General features: G+C 43.6%; 1 protein-coding gene and 1 non-coding gene across 7 annotated transcripts in view; both read left to right on the top strand.

Moving 5' to 3' along the window:
• Positions 1–23,226, top strand: part of LOC137304199 (serine/threonine-protein phosphatase 2B catalytic subunit beta isoform) — an 88,616-nt gene that overhangs the window by 28,903 nt on the left and 36,487 nt on the right. For 3 of the 6 annotated variants that reach the window (XM_067972753.1, XM_067972754.1, XM_067972758.1), the window contains exons 2-8: positions 1,574–1,774; positions 4,243–4,367; positions 15,386–15,497; positions 16,674–16,819; positions 20,326–20,465; positions 20,563–20,640; positions 22,591–22,728. In XM_067972753.1, coding sequence (XP_067828854.1) covers positions 1,574–1,774; positions 4,243–4,367; positions 15,386–15,497; positions 16,674–16,819; positions 20,326–20,465; positions 20,563–20,640; positions 22,591–22,728 — 940 coding nt within the window. Of the gene's footprint in view, positions 1–1,573; positions 1,775–3,576; positions 3,687–4,242; positions 4,368–15,385; positions 15,498–16,673; positions 16,820–20,325; positions 20,466–20,562; positions 20,641–22,590; positions 22,729–23,226 lie in introns of those variants that run through there. The other 3 variants (XM_067972755.1, XM_067972756.1, XM_067972757.1) reach the window with 2 other exon arrangements.
• LOC137304218 (small nucleolar RNA SNORA84) lies at positions 15,617–15,754 on the top strand. The gene has a single exon (XR_010958530.1). It is a non-coding gene; the product is annotated as a small nucleolar RNA SNORA84 (small nucleolar RNA).

Below are 23,226 nucleotides of genomic sequence, written 5' to 3'. Positions count from 1 at the left end.
GATATGGTAAACAGTCTGTCTTCTGACTGGTTTGTATTTTTGGCTGCGATGATTCCATCTCCAGAAGTTGTGATTGATGTAACCCAGCAGCAGGAGTTCCCCAGCAAGGGCGTCTTCGGTTTCCCCGCGCTACTTCTCTAGGGATTGATTTCTTACACGAGTTTTACATAGTTGGTTGTGTGGCAGAGGCATTGGAGCCAAGGAAAGGAACAAAACGAAAGCCTTGGAAATGAGAGGCTTGAAATGAAAAAATAGGAGAGAGCAATGAAGTTCTAGTACAGAACCACAAAGGAAAATGGAGCAGAGTCTGCTCCTGGTAATTGTTTTTTGCACACAAAAATTTAAATTATCCAATAATTTGAATGAAATATAATTTAACATCTAATGAATTACTCTTTGCTTACATAACAGTGACTGCACTTCAAATGCAGTAGCCAATTTGCTCAAAGCATGATCCCACAAACAGCAAGTGAGATGAATGATAGTAATACTCCCTCAATACTGCACTAAAGTTTCAGCTTTGGTTATGTGCTAAAGTCCTGGAGTGGGGCTGAATCCACAACCATCTGACTCCGAGGCGAGAGTGAAGCCAACTGAGCCAGGTTGGCACTAGTCTGAACTTGCTTTCTTTGGAGAAGTGGAAACTTCAAAATGTGCCAATTTAGTAATTAAGGTTTGAAAATATATTTCATGGTGATTCCTATTGCACTTTCTTCATGTCTGTGTATTTTGAATGATTTTTAAAAAAATGAAACAACCATTGGAGACTGAAGACTTTTTAACTCAGCTGGAAGTTTGCTAATGAATATTAAGGTTCATTAATAGGTCGTGCAAATCACCAGCTCCATGAAATTATTTTTTTTTTGTAATTTTCACAGTTTCTCCCCCCGCCCCACCCCCCCCCGGCAGTTAAAACCCCAAATGGTGTTGATTGCTGGGTATGGTTCCATGGGTGGCTGCAGCCTTCCAGTATCTTGTCCATGTGTCGGCCTGAATGGTGAGAGTTGACAGATTATTCAACCAGATAGGGCATCACAACTGAACTCTATCCTGTCCTCATCCAAGTGTTGCACATTATCAAATGGGTTGCTTGGTGATGCCCAAAGGTGGGATTATTTTTCCTTTCCTTTGCCCGGGAGCACTGAGGTTAGCTGTAGTGTCCTAACTACTGCTAAAATCAATTTAGCCCACACCACGGATTAACCCTGCGACCTTCTGGTCTGTGCAGCTTAGAGCTACCCAAGACAGTTTCTTTATCCACTAAACCATCGGGGCTTAGTGGGATAACATCACAGTTGAGAACAGATGGCAGAGCGAGGAAAGAAACTTTTCACCGTGATGTCACTGGAACTGCTTACCAAATTCTTCAAAATTTGATGCTAAGATCTGCTGCGTTTATTTTTGTCTCACTCCTTCCTTTCCCTCTCCCAGGTTGCTGGCTGATAGTGTTGGAACTACGCAGTGCTTCTGCATAGATCAATAGAGTTCATCAGTGATGCCAATTGTAATCTCTTGTGTGTGTTTTTATTCAGAAGCAATTGATACATTTTGCTCTGGTCTGTGTCTCCTACAGCTGTCCCTTTTCCACCGACCCATCGTTTGACGTTTGAGGAGGTCTTCGACATCGATGGCAAACCTAGGGTGGACATTTTGAAAAATCATTTAATTAAAGAAGGCCGGGTAGATGAAGAAATTGCACTTAGAATTATTAATGATGGAGCTGAAATCCTGCGGAGGGAAAAGACCATGATAGAAGTTGAAGCTCCAATAACGGGTGAGGTGGCAGCTCGACTCCTGTACTGCTGGGAGCTGTGTTTTACACTGGAATAACCTCTCGCTGATTAAAAATGTTACATTCCTTATCTCCTCTTCCTGTCAACCCTATGGAAAATCTAGCTGAAAACTCAGTTGAAATAGCTGATCTATTTTTGTGCTGCCCAGTGCAGTTTGTTGAGGCGGAGTGGCACTGGTGTGCGTGAGACGCTCTCTTCAGCCCCAGGAATGTTACTCTGGAATTTGGCACCTTTTCTAAAGTAAATCATTAAACTGAAGAATTTGCTGTTTAAATATGTTTTTAGTGCTTGCCAGATGGCCTGGTGGGTTTAGGGACTAAACCGCACAAGTCAGAAGGTCCCAGTATCGATTCTCAGTCAGGGAGGAATTAGCTGACGTCGGCCAGGGAACCAGTTGCCCTCTGTCCCCTGTGGGGTAGCGAAAAATTCAGCCCGAGTTTCTGCTCCTGATTAGTTATGCCCGTCAGAAAATGCACTGAATACCAGTTGAGGACTGGATCGGGCTTGGCTTTGATGTTTTCCGTGGTCGAATAGCTTGCTAGCACTGACCCTCATCAAAGCCCATGCCTAGCTGCGGTACCCATGAAACAGTAACCCATTAAGGGTGAGTTCCTTAAAGGAGGGGAGAAGATTGGGGGGGGGAAGTATTTTGATGAGCCATGGTGGGGACAGAGAGATGTCGAGTTTTTTTTTGTTTTGATATACACTTGAAAAGGAAAAAATTTCAGGGCTATGGGGAAAGAGCAGGGGAATGGGACTAATTGGATAGCTCTGTCAAAGAGCCGGCACAGGCAAGATGGGCCGAATGGCCTCGTGCTGTAAGATTCTATCTCTTCACTGTCAGAGTTAAACATGTACTCGTCACTGATATAATCAGTGCCAGTTCTGATTCATATAAAGAGGATTTGTAAAGTTTCAAACACGTTCACATTTGTACCATTCTCAGAAAGGCTGAGTATGGTCATGATCTGGCCTGAAAAGAAGTTGAAAGGGACAGAAAATGTCTCTTGCTCTTCCTTTTCTTGACAATCAAAGCAGAAGGAACACCGAGTTGTATGTCCCATTGAACTTGAGAGTACAGTTTTGATTTGAGTTTTTCAAAAAGTAATCAGATTCTTCAAGAATTTCCTTCCTGTTTTGGTTTCTGTAACCTGCGTACCCCAAATATCTTGAATCCCCAAGCATTGTGTGAGCTAGGGATTTATACATGACCACTGTGACACTGCTGTCCATCAGTTGCTTGTACAATGAGGTTTAAATATTCTTGCTAAGTGATCTCTAAAGCAAATTTAATTGAGCTGAATTGTCAAGTGTTGGACTCCGAGGCTGGTCAAAACTATTAATGCGTGCAGCTAACGTGTCCCAATTCATCTTTCAGCACCATTTCTTTTTAGCTCTCCATAGATCTCACCAAAGATAGTTAAAAAGATAAATAATGTATGTTGGAAACTTCAAAATAAAACCAGAAACTACTGCAAGTGTGGAGCAGGTCTGTCAATGTTTGAAAGAGTAGTTTGCATTTTGGGAGGGACCTAAGACGTAGTGTATTAAATGAGTTTACAAAGGCTGGTTAGTTCTATATTTTGCATACTTTTGTCGAGCCTGGCACTGTGGCAGTTCAGTCAGGTTAGGAGGCAATGATTATCTTTTTTGCCAGAAGTTAAACTTCTGGTGAAGTAAGATTCTGTAAAGCTGGGGAGATACACAGTAGCGCACAAACAAAAAGTCAAGATTAACCTGTGTTTTGATACACTTTTTCTAATCTTTTTCTTCTTGCTCCCAGCTTAGTTGAGAAGTTAGTCAGGAAGACCGATCACAGCAAGAAACTACAGCGATGCTGCATCAGCCGCTATGCACTAGAAAAAGTTCAACTAATTGACCGTTAATTTTACGGTAGCTAAACAGTTAACTGTTAGTATAAATGATTTATGTAATTGCTCTTTTATCTCACTGTCACACATGCAGACTCTAGATTAAGCCTCTGTACCTTATGGTAAGCAATCATTGACTGATGCTTGGTTTAGCAAAATTATAATCTTACAATAAAATGGTTCAGCAGGCAAGGCTGTGTAAGATGAATACCAGCAGCCTGAAGGTCGCTTCATCCATTTTATTTCAGGCTGGTTTTATCATTGTTTTGAAGTTTGTCATTTTAAAATGGTGATGCCATAAGTAAAAGCAAAATTCTCAAATGATTGTATTTAAACTTTAGAAAGCAAAATTCTCAAATGATTGTATTTAAACTTTAGAATTAGCAGCGCTGTGGTAAGGATTTAAACTGTGTGGCTATTTTTGTGTACTGTTTTTAATGGCATTTTAATTTCATTGTTATGTAAGCCACAAAATGAGTGGGGTAAATTTCTGCACAGTAGGTGTTCTGGGTGAGTGTCTATTGGTGTTGTGATGATCAATATTGGTTTGAGTCTAAAACGCAGCTGCTGTCTTCTAGTGTGTGGTGACATTCATGGTCAGTTCTTTGACCTGATGAAGCTATTTGAAGTGGGAGGGTCACCAGCCAGCACCAGATACCTCTTCCTTGGCGATTACGTGGACAGAGGGTATTTCAGCATCGAAGTAAGTAGGACTGTGAAATACAGTTGTCAACAGACTTAGCTTTATCCAACGGGTAAGGCAGAAGGGAGATAGGACAAGATAGATGTTATTAAATGTTCATCATTGAATTTGGGCATGTTCCAGTTTCTCTTTTGTTCTGTTTCCCTTTGCAAAGCAAATTACTTTGTATGTTATCACATTACATTAGATATTATCAAATGTTAACTGTATTTTTTTTCCCTAAAACAAACTGGCTTTGTACTGCCGTTCAACAACATAAAATGCCCATCTACATATCAGCATACCATATTGGTGGGTCAAATGAAAGTATATGTGACCCTTATATAAAAAAAAAAAAAATTTTTTTAAATTCTGAAGCCCACATTCAATTTCTGGTCTGCGCTGAATTAGTTAATCACAGCCCAGGTCGCAGTTGGGGTGTTGTAGTTGGCCTTTGTGAACATCAGGTTCCACATGTATGCTGCCGACACCCAGCTCTACCTCACCACCACCTTTTTCGACCCCTTCCACTGCTTCTGATCTGTCAAGCTACTTGTCTGACATGGATGGGTAGAAATTTCCTCCAACTAAATATTGAGAAGACCGAAGCCATTGTTTTAGGTCACCGCTACAAGCTCTGTTCCCTAGCCACCGACTCCATCCTTCTCCCTGGTGACTGTCTGTCTGAGGCTGAACCACACCGTTTGCAAACTTGGCGTTCTATTTGACTGACTGAGTTGAGCTTCCAACCCCATATTCGCTCCATCACCAAGACCACCTGCTTCCACCTCCGTAATATCATCCATCTCCGCCCCTGCCTCCGCTCTTCTGCTAAACCCTCATCCATGCCTTTGTTACCTCTGGACTTGTATTCCAACGCTCTCCCGGCCAGCCTCCTACCTTGCATCCTCAGTAAACTTGAGCTCGTCCAAAACGCTGCCCGTATCCTAACTCGCACCAAGCCCTGCCAACTCATCACCCCTGTACTCACTAACCTACACTTGCTCCTGGTCCGGTAACGCCTCGATTTTAAAATTCTCGCCCTTGTTTTCAGATCTCTTCGTGACCTCGCCCCTCCCTATCTCTGTAACCACCTACAACCCTCCGAGATCTCTGCGCTCCTCCAATTCTGGTCTTTTGCACATCCCCGGTTTTAATCGCTCTACCATTGGCGGCCGTGCCTTCAGCTGCCTAGGCCTTAAGCTCTGGGATTCTCTCCCTAAACCCCTCTACCTCTCCTCCTTTAAGATGCTCCTTTAAAATCTACCTCTTTGACCAAGCTTATGGTCACCTGTCCTGATATCTCCTTGCATGGCACAGTGTCAAATAACACTCCTGTGAAGCGTCTTACACCACTGCTAACTTGTAGTGTTGTGGGGGATTTCTTCCTTGCAAAAGCGACCTCCTCGGGGAACCACCAATGAACTAGAATCCAAAGGAACCATTGTTAAATCACGTGGTATTTTTACTGCTGATCAAGCTGTTGTTTGGCAATTCTGTCTGTTGCACAGTTCAGCTTGTAATATTAAATGGGTTAGTACTTCTAGATATGTTTCAGACTCTCAACTTAAGTACATGTGTGTGCATATTAAGATTTTTTAATGGATATTCTTAGCTTTGGATGAGTCTCTGAACCTAGCTGGCAAACTGCAGCAATTATATACAAACATTTTTGGTTACATTATACATCTATACACCTGAGACTGGCGCAGGAGAGCTGACTTTTCAGTCAAATACACATTTTCAGCTTTTGTGGGGGAGGGGGGGCTCATTCAGATGAGGGCTGTCAGCATGTGTCAAATCTGGTATTGCCCGCAAAGTAAGATTTCTGGCCCTAACAGCGATAACACTTGCTGGGGTACAGTTCCACTGGCTGTGAACAGACAACCTTATCCTATTCTCACCCAGTGTTCACAGAAGTGCACCTTCCAGTAGGGATCAATGCATGGTGTTCCACAGTGGGAGCCCTCTTACTGTAACTTACGTTACAGCTGTCTTCAGCATTACACAAATTGACAAGCATCTATAAAACCTGGTTTTCCCGCGGATGAAAGATGATCGGACACGACCTCCGTAGGCTGCTTTTCTGGGTTGTGGACTTCCGACTGTCCCCAGAGCTCTAAGTTTCGGGAGGAGCAATGCCCTGTCTTCATACTATTCGGCTGTCTTACTTTGCACACCTAGAGTTATACACCTCTAGCCTCATCTCATAATCGTTACTTTTTCCGCCAAGCTGGCACTATGCTGACGACTCAAGATGAGCTGTTACTGTTTTCAGGAATATATAGGCTCCTCTTGCGTAAGTGACCCTCTCATGGCCTTGTGTGTCTAACCACATCCCTTATCTCAGGTATGGGTAGGCTCCTGTTGTCTCCATGACCCCCTCATGGCCTTGTGTGTGTTTACAGTTCCAACTGCCTCAGTGGTCTTAATACTCTCGGAGATGAGAAACCCATTTCCACCAGCACCGCGCTGTTGCTAAATGTCTGGACCATTTGCGAGTCAGGATACTTGACTCTGCTTGGTTTATACAATATTCTTACGGTCCTGTACACATTTTAGAAATTCTCTGTTTCTTTTCTCCATTTACTCCCTCTCTGTCCTAATTAATTGGATAATTAAAATCTCCCAGAACAATAATTTTATTTCAACTCACTGCTCTAATCTGATTGCAGATTTCTTCTTTGATTTCCTTTCCACATTTTGGAGGTCTGTAATACACCCTACCTGATGCAACAAGCCCTTTTTTAATCTTTGATGTCCAACCATATTGACTGTCTTCCAGTTCCACACCAATGTGGTTGACTCTTAACTGCCATCTGTAGTGACGTAGCAAGTCACTCAGTTGTATCAAACCGCTACCAGCGGCAACTAGGGATGGGCAATAAATGCCGGCCTAGCCAGCGACCTTCACGCACCTAGAATAAATAAATGTCTATCAACCCTCTACAGCATATGTTGCCACTCTCTTTTAAGTTGATTCTCTGCCAATATTTATTTTCCATTCTTGTCCAGTTTGCAGCCAGGTATCTGTGTCTAGATCTTCCTGTAAAATAATTGCTTCCAGTTTCCCCAGTTGGTCTCCTATACGCTGCATGTTGCAATACATGCATTTAAACTTTTATGCCTTTTTAAACACTACTTTTGCAATGATTTTTTTCCTACGGTACCCCCTAAATTCACTTCAGTCTTTAACCTGTTTATATCTATTTCATTTTCTTTTATTCCATGACTCCATATTCCTTTTGCTAAATTGTTTCTGCATGAATGTTATCCATGTCTATTTCTCCCTTCACAATTAGCTGTTCCTGGTTGGTTTTATTTTCCCAGTCCCTCTCCTTCCTAGTTTAAATACCTCATCGCCTCCATTTTTAGCTGTTTTGCCTGTTCAGATGTCGCCTGTCCTTGCAAAAGAGCTCCCATCTGTCTCAGAACTGGTGCCAATGCCTAACAATGGTGGTACTCTTCCTGACACACAAGTTTAGCCATGTATTGATTTGCCTAATCTTTCTCTCGTTCCCTATCCCAGCACATGGCTAGGGAAGTAAACCGGTGATTACCAGCCATAAAGTCCTCTGCCTGTTTCCTGATATTCTACATTAATCCTATAGGACTTTGGGTCCTTCTTCACCTACATTATTCACTCCCACGTGGGCCACGATAACTGATTGCTTTCCCTCTCCTTGCACAATGTTTTCCAGTCGGTCCAATATGTTCCTGTTCCTAGCATCTGGGAGGCAACAAAGCACCAGGACTGTCTGTCAGGATTATAGTTGGCAGACAGTTAAGTGCCAATTAACTTGCAGTTACACGAGTTAAAGGGTGTAGAGTCCACGAGGAGGGTTAATCCGACTGCTCGCCGCTCTTCCAGGGCCTTGTGTATGCCTGTGTGACCCCTGAATGGGATCACACGGTATCCACTGGTTTGCTTGAAGCTTTCCACGATCGGTGGGCATTGCTGGGCACACTGTGCTTCGTCAACATGGATAACCACATCCTGCTTCAACAATTTTGCACACATTTTTAGTTTGACTGGACCACCTGTATTAGTGATGCCCTCCTCTTGAGAGACACATAGCATCATAGAATCTTACAGCACAGAAGGAGGGCGTTTGGCCCATCATTCCTGTACCGGCTCTTTGAAAGAGCTATCCAATTAGTCCCACTCCCCTGCTCTTTCCCCATAGCCCTGCAAATTTTTCTTCTTTAATATCCAATTCCCTTTTGAAAATTTCAATTGAATTTGCTTCCACCACTCTTTCAGACAGTGCATTCCAGATCATAACAACTCACTGCGTGAAAAATAAATTCTCCTCATCTCCTCTCTGGTTCTTTTGCCAATTATCTTAAATCAGAGTGCTCTGGTTACTGACCCTCCCATCAGTGGAAACAGTTCTTCCATTTTTAATCAAAACCCTTCATAATTTTGAACACCTGTTAAAAATCTCCCCATAACTTTCTCTGTTCTAAGATGAACAATCCCAGCTTCTTTAGTCTCTCCACATAACTGCAGATCCTCATCCCTGTTTGTTAGTTGTTTTTTTTTGTCCAGGTGGCATTGAGCTCCTGCCCTGTGTCACTCTATTGGCACAGACAAAAGAGGCACAAGTTAAAATCTCAGCTTAAAATTTCAGTTCAATACATAGCACAATTGCTGTACTACTTATCCACTGCTTATCTCATACTCACCAATGAGTTGCTACTCTCAGGTGTCAGCTGTGGCTCAGTGGTAGCACTCTCCCCTCTGAGTCAGCAGGTTGTGGGTTCATAAGAACATAAGAACATAAGAAATTGGAGCAGGAGTAGGCCAATCGGCCCCTCGAGCCTGCTCCGCCATTTAATAAGATCATGGCTGATCTGATCCCAACCACAAATCTAAAGAACACAAGAAGTCGGAGCAGGACCCGGCCACATAGCCCCTGGGCCCTCTCCGCCACCCACAGGGCATTGACCGATCCGAACTCAGCTTCATGTCCAATTTCCTGCCCGCTCCGCATAACCCCTAATTCCCTTTACTTCGAGGAAACTGTCTATTTCTGTTTTAAATTTATCTAATGATGTAGCTTCCACAGCTTCCTGGGGCAGCATATTCCACAGACCTACCACCCTCTGAGTGAAGAAGTTTCTCCTCATCTCAGTTTTGAAAGAGCAGCCCCTTATTCTAAGATTATGCCCCCTAGTTCTAGTTTCACCCATCTTTGGGAACATCCTTACTGCATCCACCCGATCAAGACCCCTCACAATCTTATATGTTTCAATAAGATCGCCTCTCATTCTTCTGAACTCCAATGAGTAGAGTCCCAATCTACTCAACCTCTCCTCATATGTGCGCCCCTTCATCCCCGGGATTAACCGAGTGAACCTTCTTTGTACTGCCTCGAGAGCAAGTATGTCTTTTCTTAAGTATGGAGACCAAAACTGTATGCAGTATTCCAGGTGCGGTCTCACCAATACCTTATATAACTGCAGCAATACCTCCCTGTTTTTATATTCTATCCCCCTAGCAATAAAAGCCAACATTCCGTTGGCTTTCTTGATCACCTGCTGCACCTGCATACCAACTTTTTGATTTTCTTGCACTAGGACCCCCAGATCCCTTTGTACTGCAGTACTTTCCAGTCTCTCGCCATTAAGAAAATAACTTGCTCTCTGATTTTTCCTGCCAAAGTGCATAACCTCACATTTTCCAATATTATATTGCATCTGCCAAATCTCCGCCCACTCACCCAGCCTGTCTATATCCCCTTGCAGGTTTTTTATGTCCTCCTCACTCTCTACTTTCCCTCCCATCTTTGTATCATCTGCAAATTTTGATATGTTGCACTCGGTCCCCTCCTCCAAATCGTTAATATAGATTGTAAAGAGTTGGGGACCCAGCACCGACCCCTGTGGAACACCACTGGTTACTGGTTGCCAGTCCGAAAATGAACCATTTATCCCAACTCTCTGCTTCCTGTTTGATAACCAATCCTCCACCCATGCCAGAATATTACCCCCAATCCCGTGATTTTTTATCTTAAGTAATAATCTTTCATGTGGCACCTTGTCGAATGCCTTCTGGAAGTCTAAATACACTACGTCCACTGGTTCCCCTTTATCCACCCTATACGTTATATCCTCGAAGAACTCAAGCAAATTTGTCAGACATGACTTCCCCTTCATGAAGCCATGCTGACTTTGTCCTATTAAATTATGCTTATCTAAATGTTCCGTTACTGTCTCCTTAATAATAGACTCCAAAATTTTACCCACCACAGATGTTAAGCTAACTGGCCTATAATTTCCAGCCTTCTGCCTACTACCCTTTTTAAATAACGGTGTTACATTAGCAGTTTTCCAATCTGCCGGGACCTCTCCTGAGTCCAGGGAATTTTGGAAAACTATCACCAAAGCATCCACAATCCCTACTGCCACTTCCCTCAAGACCCTAGGATGGAAGCCATCAGGTCCAGGGGATTTATCCGCCTTGAGTCCCATCATTTTACCGAGCACCATCTCCTGAGTGATTTTAATCGTACTTAGCTCCCCCCCCCCGAGAGTCCCCTGTTTGTCCAGTGTTGGGACATTCCCAGTGTCCTCTACTGTAAAGACTGAAACAAAATATTTGTTCAGCATTTTTGCCATCTCCATGTTTCCCACCATTAATTTCCCGGTCTCATCCTCTAAGGGACCTATGTTTGCCTTAGCCACCCTTTTTCTTTTTATATAACTATAGAAACTCTTGCTATCTGTTTTTATATTTTTTGCTAATTTCTTTTCATAATCTAACTTCCCTTTCTTAATCAATCCTTTAGTTACTTTTTGCTGTCTTTTGAAGAATTCCCAATCTTCTATCCTCCCACTAAGTTTGGCTACCTTATATGTCCTTGTTTTTAGTCGGATACTATCCTTGATTTCTTTACTTAGCCACGGGTGGCTGTCTTTTCTTTTACACCCTTTTTTCCTCAGTGGAATATATTTATTTTGAAAGTTGTAAAATAACTCCCTAAATGAACACCACTGCTCATGTACCGTCTTACCCTTTAATCTATTTTCCCAGTCCACTTTAATCAATTCCGCTCTCATACCATCATAGTCTCCTTTATTCAAGCTCAGTACGCTTGTTTGAGAATCAACCTTCTCACCCTCTAATTGGATATGGAATTCAACCATGTTGTGGTCGCTCGTTCCAAGGGGATCCTTAACTAGGACATTATTAATTAATCCTGACTCATTACACAGGACCAGGTCCAAGGTTGCCTGCCCCCTTGTAGGATCAGTTACATACTGCTCAAGAAATCCATCCCTGATGCACTCAATGAACTCGTCCTCAAGGCTGCTCTGCCCAATTTGATTTGTCCAGTTAATATGATAATTAAAATCCCCCATAATTATGGCTGTTCCCTTATTACATGCCCCGACTATCTCCTGATTAATACTTCTTCCAGCAGAGTTGCAACTATTAGGAGGCCTATATACTACGCCCACTAATGTTTTTTTTCCCTTATTATTCCTTATCTCCACCCAAACTGTTTCATTATCTTGATGCTTTGTCCCAATATCATTTCTCTGTATTACAGTGATTCCTTCCTTTATTAACATAGCCACCCCACCTCCCCTTCCTTCCTGCCTGTCCTTCCTGATTGTTAAATACCCTGGCATATTTAATTCCCAGTCGTTGTCACCCTGCAGCCATGTTTCTGTAATGGCCACAAGATCATACCCATACGTAGTTATTTGTGCCGTTAACTCGTCCATTTTATTACGAATGCTACGTGCATTCAGATAAAGAACTTTCAAATCTGTTTTGTGACGCTTAGTTCCTGCTTTTTCCTTTTTTAACACTTTACCTATTACTCCATACCTTCTGTCCCTTCCTGTTACGCTTTCCTCTCTCTCCCTGCTCAGGTTCCCAACCCCCTGCCACTTTAGTTTAAACCCTCCCCAACAGCACTAGCAAACACTCCTCCTAGGACAGCGGTCCCGGCCCTGCCCAGGTGCAGACCGTCCGGTTTGTACTGGTCCCACCTCCCCCAGAACCGTTTCCAGTGTCCCAGGAATTTGAATCCCTCCCCCTTGCACCATTCCTCTAGCCACGTATTCATTTGAAATATCCTCCTATTTCTACTCTGACTAGCACGTGGCACTGGCAGCAATCCTGAGATTACTACCTTTGAGGTCCTATTTTTTAATTTACCTCCTAACTCCCTATATTCTGCTTTTAGGACCTCATCCCCTTTTTTACCTATATCGTTGGTGCCTATGTGCACCACGACAGCTGGCTGTTCGCCCTCCCCCTCCAAAATGTTCTGTAGCCGCTCCGAGACATCCTTGATCCTTGCACCAGGGAGGCAACACACCATCCTGGAGTCTCGGTTGCGGCCGCAGAAACGCCTGTCTATTCCCCTTACAATTGAGTCCCCTATCACTATAGCTCTGCCACTCTTTTTCCTCCCAGCCTGTGCAGCAGAGCTACCCGTGGTGCCAGGAAGTTGGCTGCTGCTGCCTTCCCCTGATAAGTCATCCCCCCCAACAGCATCCAAAGTGGCATATCTGTTTGAGAGGGGGATGGCCACAGGGGACCCCTGCACTACCTGCCTGCATCTCTTACTCTTCCTGGTGGTCACCCATTCACTTCCTGCCTGTATACCCTTTACCTGCGGTGTGACCAACTCGCTAAACGTGCTATCCACGAGTTTCTCTGCATCGCGGATGCTCCACAGTGAGTCCACCCGCAGCTCCAGCTCCGAGATACGATCGGTCAGTAGCTGCAGGTGGACACACTTCCCGCACACATGGTCGGCAGGGACACTGGTAGTGTCCATGACTTCCCACATCTTGCAGGAGGAGCATATCACGGGTGCGAGGTCTGCTGCCATGACTTGCCTTAGCTGAGTTACCCCTTTTAAATTACGTTGAAATTAGAAAATGTTAACTATACTAGGGACCTAGGTTCACTAAAAAAAACACTATCTGCTATAAAACCTGCAGATCTTCCCTTTCTTATTACTTTACTTACAGTAAAATGGTAGAAATACTCACCTGAACCTACTCACCAATCAGCTGCCTCCCCTGTGCCGCGTCACTTTCTGACTGGTGACGTCACCCCGAACTGCCGCTGGTCTCAGAGTCTCGCTCTCAGAGTAAGCTCTGGTCTCGCTCTCTCCGCGCTGTTTATATCCCCGCTCTGGTCTCGCTCTCTCCCGCCGCTCACCGCTCTCAGGTCCACTACCGCTCTGCAGGAAAAGCAAGGCAAAGCAGCACCTCCTTCCCCCACTTCACCAAACTCCCACACGTACCGAACTCTCAGCACACTGTGTAATATCCGCACACCGTGCAGTCCGCACTGACAGGCCCCTGTATTTCTACAGTTGAGACTCAGATGAGTCAGGCCTGCCCCACCTTCAGGGACCAATTGAATCTAGCTGACCAATTAACTTGCTACAGCAGCTCTCTGCTGAAGCCTGACAGAAACTTAGAAATTTAAACTTTTAAATTGACCTTAAACAGTTGAAGCAATATGCACTAGATTTAAAGAGATTAACCCTTAAAGAGATTAACCCTTCAACTCCCACACGTACCGAACTCTCAGCACACTGTGTAATATCCGCACACCGTGCAGTTCACACCAGAGATTTGGACACATTCCAAGATGAAACTTCAGTGCACTACTGAGGGAGTGCTGCAGTGTCGGAGGTGTCATCTTTCGGATGAAAAGTTGAAATGACCTTTCAAGTGGACGTAAAAGGTCCCATGGCACCATTTTGAAGAAAAGCAGGGGAGTTCTCCCTGGTGTCCTAGCCAATATTTATCCCTCAACCAACATCACTCAAATTATCTGGTCACTATCATTGCTATTTGTGGGACCTTGCTGTGTGCGAATTGGCTGCCACATTTCCTACATTACAACAGTGACTACACCAAAAAAGTATTTAATTGTCTGTAAAAGCACTTTGGGACATCCTGAGGTCATGAAAGACGCTATATAAATGCAAGTTCGTTCTTCTCTCTCCAAATTCCCATTTAAAAGTCCTTACTCTGTTCCCACCTCTGTTATCAGCACACTTTTTGTTTTGTGTTCTTGGCTCACTAGAGTGAGCTTTATTCTATCTACCCTGTGCTATTACCTGACCTGGGAGTGTAGTGGGAACTTTGCTCTGTATCCTGTGCTTTCTTGGCCTGGAAATGTTTGATAGGGGACAGTGTAGAGGGAGCTTTATTATGTATCTAACCTGTGTACCTGACCTGGGAGTGTTTGATGGGGCAGTATCTCTATATCTAACCTCCTCCAGCCCTACAACCCTCTGAGATTGCTACACTCCCAGTTCTGGCCTGTTGCACGTCTCCGATTTTAATCGCTCCATCGTTGGTGGCCGTGCCTTCAGCTGCCTCGGCCCTAAGCTCTGGAATTCCCTCCCTAAACCTCTCCGCCTCTCTACTTCTCACTCCTGTTTTAAGACATTCCTTAAAGCCTACCTCTTTGACCAAGCTTTTGGTCACCTGTCCTAATATCATATGTGGCTCAGTGGCAAATTTTATTTGATAATGCAGCAATGAAGCATGTTGGGCCATTTTACTACGTTAAAGGTGCTATATAAATGCAAGTTGTTGCATAGAGGGAGATTTACTCTGTATCTAACCTGTGCTGTACCTGCCCTGGGAGTGTTTGATGGGACAGTGTAGAGGGAGCTTTACTTTGTATCTAACCTGTGCTGTACCTGCCCTGGGAGTGTTTGATGGGACAGTGTAGAGGGAGGGGCCTTTACTCTGTATCTAACCCGTGCTGTATTTGACGGAGTGTTTGATGCTGGCACTGATTACCTGAAATAGAAAGTCTTTCCCGTTGAATAGCCATTGCCCAAATTTAAAAGAAAAAATGGTTTAAAAAAAATTACCCAAGATGTTTGGTACAAAAGAAATGTATGTCAGTGAATTATTGAAGCCTGCCTAAGTCATGAGTTAACTTTTTCAGTATTTCACTGCTTCCTGTGTAGGTGTGTCTGTGCCTATGTCTATCATTACTAACTTGAATCATAATTAAGGTTTTTTTTTTGAAACAGTGTGTACTCTACTTGTGGACTCTTAAGATTCTATACCCAAATACATTGTTCCTTTTACGAGGGAATCATGAATGCAGACACCTCACAGAATATTTCACGTTTAAACAAGAATGTAAGTAACCGTTAGCTTATGTTGCATTGAGTAAGAGTGAGTTCCATGAGTTGTGTATTGTAGCTCTATTTATAGTGTTCTGGATGGTTGATAGTGACTAGACTATAATTCTGTGGCTTGCCCTGTGGTTACTGTAGACTGGAATGACTGTACAGTTCTGCAGTTATTAAGGATGGGCAAACAGTAACACTGTGATATTTGCGTGGAGCCTCTAATGGTTAATCTTCAGTCTCCGTAGCCCGGTCACAGAGACATTAACAGTTCAGTCGTCGAGGTTAGTTTTAATTGTGCGCTATCTTTAACTTTGAGTTTACAGGGAAGGTTTCTGCTAAAACCTCAAGTTGGTAACAATCTTGTTTTATAGCTGTTCAGCACTTGTGCATCCCAATCAATCTGTTTCAGGGCTACCTTTCGTTCTGGTCCTTGTGACACAGTGTGGAGCAGCTGTTACTGGAATTGATTGGCCCTGAAGGTAGCATGCCTTGCAGAAGTGGAGTATTTCTCCTTATGGGATGTAAAAAAAAACTCATGTGACATGCTATAAAGTGCATGGCTGAGTTGATTACGGCAGTGAGTGCCTGTGCTACACAGACCAGGAAGGCCCCTGTATCAACCCCAGTCTGTGCTGAGTTTGCTGATCTGTCATGATGGCAGTAGTGACACTACATTTGGCCTTTGCGCCCCTGAGAGGAGGAGGGAGAAATCTGCCAGGCTCTCGCCCCTTGTGTGCTGGAATGTGGATGTCGAGTGAGGTGAGAATAGAGCTGGACTGCGAAGGTGCCTTGCGGCTGAGTGGCTGGTCCACTCCCACTGTCCAGCTCCTACGTGAGGAATGGCCTCTTGTGGCGCTGGAGGGCGACTGGTGACTGGGGAGCCGTATCACAGCAACGAATGAATGCCACGAGAAGAGGGAAAGGGAAAAGGTGCACCGACTGTTGTCCAGTTGGGGTTCTAATAACAGTGGCAGTCTTCGCCCAGCTCAAGGACTCTACTTGGAAGCAAGTAAGGCCTATGGGTAAAGATTACAAAAGGGGTCATGGGGGCAGGGTAAGAAGGGTGAAAGTAAATGCTGGCAATGGTACGGTCGATAAATATGAATATTTAATTGCAATAGTTGTTTGGTATTGTAAGAAACAAATGCAATACCAGAATATTAATCCTTTTTTTTCTAAATAGGTAAAATCAAGTATTCAGAAAAAGTGTATGACGCGTGTATGGAAGCTTTTGACTGCCTTCCTCTTGCTGCACTTCTAAACCAGCAGTTCCTTTGTGTTCATGGGGGGCTTTCACCAGAAATTCATAGTTTAGAAGATATTAGAAGAGTAAGTATTTTATGCAACGTTTAAACCCATAATGCAAATTCAGGAACTGGATGAGGAGGAATTATCTTGTGAAATCTACAGAAATCTCAGCGCCCGTGTTTGTAAATTTGATCACTGTTTCTCGATCTTTGACGTGAGCTCACGAGTGATTAAAATACAAAAGTACATTCTCCATCATTTGTTCAATCTCCACACAAGTGGGATACTGTCACCATCCCACAGGAGAAAAAAACATCGGAGGACATTGCCCCTTTAAAAAGTTAATGTCCTGCACAATCCATTGATCTCCAACTGATCAGTGTCTGCTCCCTGATCCTTTCTCTCGCTCTCTATAGGAGACCTAACTTGTTTCCAATGCAAGAAATGATTTGTAATTGTTTTTGTGCTCAAGAGTTTGCAGACACTGGAGTAGAAATTCCTACTTGCCCCAGCGCTTACTGACGTCGTAAACAGCTCTCTTCACACAAGCACTATTTTCCTTCTTCAGAACGTCTTCTTCACCCTCCTCCTCCTCCTCAGTAAGCCCATGCTGGACACCTCCATATATTTAAGCTTGTGCCCCACTCGAACCACCTTTTCCTCAAGCTCCTTGAGCATGTTCAATTTTCCCATGTTCTAAGCTGAATCCTTTGAGTCCAATTCCCAACTTCTCCACAACACTTGGTCACAGTCACCAAAAACACCCTTTGACTGTGACCATGGTGCATTATTCCCTCCTGTGTACTCCTTGGCCTCAGTGGTTGACCACTCCATTATCTTCGATTGTCTCTTCTCCCTGGTCCGTTTCCATGGACATGCCCTTATGTGCTCCCACTCCTATCTGTCCAGATGTTAGCAGCACATCTCCAGCAATGGTGTCTGCTCCTGTTCACGTACCCCAAGACTCCATCCTTGACTCCTGCCTTTTCCTTGTTTGCATGCTGTTTCTTGACTACATCATTCACAGGCAAAAGCTCAGTTTCCACATGTATACAGATGACACCCAGCTCTACCTCTCTATCACCAGCTTTGCAGAACTACCATTGTGCTGGTAGATTGCTTGTCTGACACCATGTTGCGGATGAGTCAGAACTTTCTGCAATTGAACATTAGGAAGACTGAAGTCACCATATTCTGTCCTCACCAAAAGCTCTGTCCCCTTGCCTCTGAATCCATTTGCCTCCACAGATGCTTGCTGAGGCTGAACCTTATGGTGCAAAGCCTTTGACCTTGAGCTGAGTTTCAAATCCCAAATCCTAACCATCACTTCCGATCACTCGCTTCCACATCTGCAACATCGCTAGTCTTCACCCTTGCCTTATCTCTACCGTAGCTGAAACCCTTATTCACGCTCCAGACTCAACGTCACAGGCTTTCCAAGCTTAACCATGTCTAAATTACGACAGAGCCAAACCTCCACCGCCCACATCCTGTGCCATGTGCACCCTTGTCGTCACTGTGCTCCCTGCCCCTAAAGAATTGCATTAAAAGTTGTTGTCATCAAATCTCTCCTGCCCCGCCTCACTCTACATCTGTAACTTCCTTCAAACCTATGTCCCAGTCTATTCCCTTCAGTTCTGGCATCTCTTCGCCCCAGTTCACTACACTATAGGTGGGAGCCTTCAGCTGCCTCGACCCTACTCTCTGCACACTCTTCCTGAAACCCTTCCCTTTGCCACATCTGTCCCCATCTTTTTTTTAAAAAAAATCAAAAATTGATTGACCAGAGTATTTTTTTTAAATGATGAAACAGAGAAACATAGAAAATAGGAGCAAGAGTAGGCCATTCGGCCCTTCAAGCCTACTCCACATTCAGTTTGATAATGGCTGATCCTCTATCTCAATATCATATTCCCGCTCTCTCCCCATACCCCTTGATGCCTTTTGTGTCTAGAAATCTATCTATCTCAAATATATTCAGTGACTTGGCCTCCACAGCCTCCTGTGGTAGAGAATTCCACAGGTTCACCACCCTCTGAGTGAAGAAATTTCTCCTCATTTCAGTCCTAAATGTCCTACCCCATATCCCGAGACTGTGACCCCTTGTAAAAAGCTAGAAACAGTGGCGGTCCGAAGAGATTTAGGTACATAGATCACTAAAATGTAGTGGCCAGGTTAAAAAAAATCAAAACGGCTAATGGAAGGTTAGTCTTTATATGTAGAGGGCTAGAATATAAAGAGGAAAAAATTTTGCTACAGGTATACAAAGCCCTGGTTAGACCACATCTGGAGTACTGTGTACAGTTCTGAGCACCGCACCTTAGAAAGGATATATTTACCTCGGAAGGAGTGCAGCACAGATTCACCAAATTATTGCCAGGGCTCCAAGCGTTAAATTATGAGGAGATTTTACATAAACTAGGCTTGTATTCCCTGGAATATAGAAGGTTAAGAGATGATTAGATTTGAGGTTTTGAAGATTTTGAAAGGAATTGATAGGGTAGATGGGGGAATCTAGGACAAGGGGACTTAACCTTAAAATCAGACCCAGGCCATTCAGGAGGGAAGTAAGGAAACATCTCTTCACACAAAGGATGGTAGAAGTGTGGAACACTCTCCCACAAAAAACAGTAGATGCTAGCTCAATTAATAATTTTAAATCTGAGATCAAAAGATTCATGCTAGCCAAGGGTATTAAGGGATATGGAGCCAAGGTGGGTAGGATACAGATCAGCCATGATCTCATTGAATGATGGAATAGGCTCGAGGGGCTGAATGGCCTACTCCTGTTCCTATGTTTAAAGATCTCTTCAAAACTTTTCTTTTTGACCATGCTTTCTGGCCTAACTTTTTTAATACTTTGCAGCTGTTTCTCCTCGGAAAAGCACCATGGGGCATTGACTATATTAAAAAATGCACGTAAGCTGTTAAAAGCCAGCAAGGTTATCCACTGTCAAGAAGGGATCTCCTTAAAAGTACACCCTCCCCCTCTCCTGCCATTGCATTGCAGGATACGGGGATTGCAAGGTTTGATAGAAGAGGACAAAGATTAAAGAAAGAATGGCAGGGAGATCAGTTGGCCTTGGAGCCAGACTGCCCATACCTGTTGTGAAGCCACGACTGTATCAGCAGGCTCAGGCACAGCAATCGGGCAATGCCAGTGGCAGTCAAGGTCACCACTGCCCTCAACTCTAGTAGATCTACCTCTTTCCAGGGGTAGCTTAGAGATTTACTGCCCACAGGTGTCTGATGCCTTGTTGACCAGGGCTAGCATTTAACAACAGGGGTAGGACACGGCTGTCCAGTTTCAACGCTGACACACCACACCCCAACAGGAAGTGGGCCAGACCACTGAACTGGCCCACCAACGTAGCAATTGGAAGAGAAAGAGTAAGATACTGAATTGAGACAGTCCTTTAAGGACTCCTTCAGTGCTATACCCTCAGCCATTTAAAACCTATACCAACATATTGGACAGCTTTGTTGAGCTGTCCAATCTTGAAGTGACTACTGATGCATATCGAATAGGATTGTGTTTGATAAGTGCTATTGACTTTCTTTTATTTTCCTGACATGTCTCTTCACAGTTAGATAGGTTTAAGGAGCCACCTGCATTTGGGCCAATGTGTGACTTGTTGTGGTCAGATCCTTCAGAGGATTTTGGAAACGAGAAAACACAAGAACACTTCAGTCATAATACAGTGCGGGGATGCTCCTATTTCTACAGGTGCGGTTTGTGGACAGGTTGTATGGCTTTGTCGTGCATCAAATTTCAGATTTCTGACATTTTAAATGGATATTAATTGGACACTTTTGTGTTTCAGTTACCCAGCTGTTTGTGAATTTTTACAAAACAATAATTTGCTATCAATAATTCGAGCTCATGAAGCACAGGATGCAGGGTAAGAACGCTGAATAAACGACTTTTATTGCACTGTCAAAAAAAACATACATTTTGATTAAAGTTTAGCTGTAAAATAAGATTCCAAAAGAAAGTGTGAACCCTAATGAGAATCATTGAGCTATGGATTTGTAATTTACAGTATGAGAAAGTGACGGGTGGGAGAGAGTCGAGATATGGCTGGACAGGTCTGAACTGATGCTGATTTAACAAATCCTTAAATAGCCTGCCCAGTTCAGCTATTGCATACAGCTAAAAGCAATGTACCAGATGGTGTGGTACAAAATCATACAGACCAGACGATCCAAGGCTCAGTCCCCCAATCTGTGCTCATTTGCCCGATATCAGCCCTTTGAGACGAGGGGCTGCATATTGCCTCAGCGCCCTTGGGCTACGGCGGGCCAAAAACCAGCCATGGTTTGCACTCCTGACTTGCAGAAAGATGATGTGGAGATGCCAGTGATGGACTAGGGTTGACAAATGTAAGGAATCTTGCAACACCAGGTCTATAACCTGGTGTTGTAAGATTCCTTACATCTGCAGAAAGATGTACATGCTTGGATCTCGTGTGGATAGGATCGGGCTACACTGTGATGTCCTTTGTGGTAGAATAGCCTGCTAACACTTAGTGTTATACATGAAAATGGCCACTTGGGTTTCCAGCCCCAGTGGATCTGTGCCCGATTCTTGGAATGTTTGATTCTCAGGCTGGGGCCCACGTTAAGATTGGGAAATTCATATCACAGACTAATACACCCATAAGCTAGCGATAATTAGCATGAAAATCCTGACCGAACAATGCACACAACTGATGTAGGGAATATATCAAAATAACCTTTGTATGTGTAGAATTTAATACATATCATGTTTAATCTACTTCAAGGTGTCCTACATTAAGCCAACAGGCTGAGTAGAGTTTAGCGTTGGTTGAAATTCTTAGCTAACAGAAATGAATAGCTCAAAGTTGTATCTCCTAACACTATTTCTATTTTCCTAACTAAACATGAAAAGATAATCTGATAATTGGACTAATAATCAGAAATAGTACAATCACTGGGTTTCGGACCTACAACAGCACAGGTTAACAGAACATAGCTCGGTTATGAATTACAGTCTCACAGCCTTGACTGTGTTTCATTTTAATATAGCATCTCTTAGTTCAGCAATTGGTTTAAAAGAAAGAAGACTTGCATTTATATGGCACCTCAGGACATCCCAAAGTGCTTTACAGCCAATTAACTAGTTTTTGAAGTGTATTCACTGTTGTAATGTAGGGAAATTACTTTTAGATGATATTACATATAATCTATTGCAGTTTAGATAGCAGTACAACTGATAGCAGTCATGTGCTCTTCGAGTCTTGGGCATTAATAAAGGTAGTAAGTAGTCACTGTCAGGTCACGGTTGACTCCTGTTTGGGGTGTTCAGCCTGTGATGGGCTGATTGCAGCATCTGGACTATGTCTTCAAGTCTTTTACAATCCTCTTTCATTCCCGGTTCATGCATCTTCTCTGCTCTGTTTAACTGTAACCCTATACTTATCCTTCAAGAGCTTATGTTACTCAGTTGTTACGACTGCTAGACCTCTTTGGACTGAAATTACTTTTTCCTAGCTTTTTAAGGCTGTCCAATTTTCTCTCTTTTTTCCTGTTGGTCTTATTTCTTCCTCTGTACCATTGAAAGTGAGAGATGAAGTGGCCTTTCTCATACCTATAAACTTCATGGAGACCAGGGAATTTGCCCTGACAATCATTCCTTTGTCAAGCCTGGAATTCTTTTCCTTTTAACCCATCTATCAAAACCCTGCAGTATGTTTTTGCTAACTGTTTTGGCTCCAGAATCCATTAAACATCTTCAGGGAAGAGGGGGGGCCGGCTTTGCTATCCCATCTCCTCCCTAAGCTGTTACGGCTCCGAATCAGAATTTGCCGCAGTGTGTATTATTATTGCAGGTGTCCCTTGAGCTCGAGTGGTCAGTGGACCTTCGGTGCCCCCGAGTGGGAACAGGGTAACTGTGATTGCTGCTTTTCTGCTAACCCTTGGCTCTGCTCCACCTGCAGCTACGGTGCCCCAGAGCAGAAGTTTATCTGGTATGTGCTGTCGTTCAGGAACTGATCCTCAGGATTTAACACCCTGTCCATCAGCGTTCTCATAACCACATAGAGGGTCTTCCCACTCGTCCACTGTAACTTGGGCAAAGAGCCTCAGAAACTCCAGATAAAGCAGCATTTACACCATTTTCCCCTGGTTTCCGCAGCTCTTATGCTGAAATTACGGTGGACGAGCAGGAGAACCTCCACGGAAATTCTTCCCATAAAGTCCTTTTTCATCAGCTTAGGGTCAGTACGGCTTGGCCAATTGCTTGTATTCTTTAACTCACAGTAAACCAGATTTTTAAGAATCTCCAAATATTAAGCAAAATTGAATTTTAACTCTATCCAAGCTGATTCACTGCTAATTTTATTACAGTAGCATGAGTCAACACTATTAGAGAATAAATATGATAAAACATTATGCAGAGGTTCGTTGCTGAAATTATCTACAATTATGCTGCAGTTTTCATTTTTCAGCAAAAGTGGGAACAGGCT

This window comes from Heptranchias perlo, chromosome 36, assembly GCF_035084215.1.
Source record: "Heptranchias perlo isolate sHepPer1 chromosome 36, sHepPer1.hap1, whole genome shotgun sequence".
In the NCBI taxonomy this organism is placed as follows: Eukaryota; Metazoa; Chordata; class Chondrichthyes; order Hexanchiformes; family Hexanchidae; genus Heptranchias; species Heptranchias perlo.
This window is presented reverse-complemented; position numbering and strand designations above follow the sequence as displayed.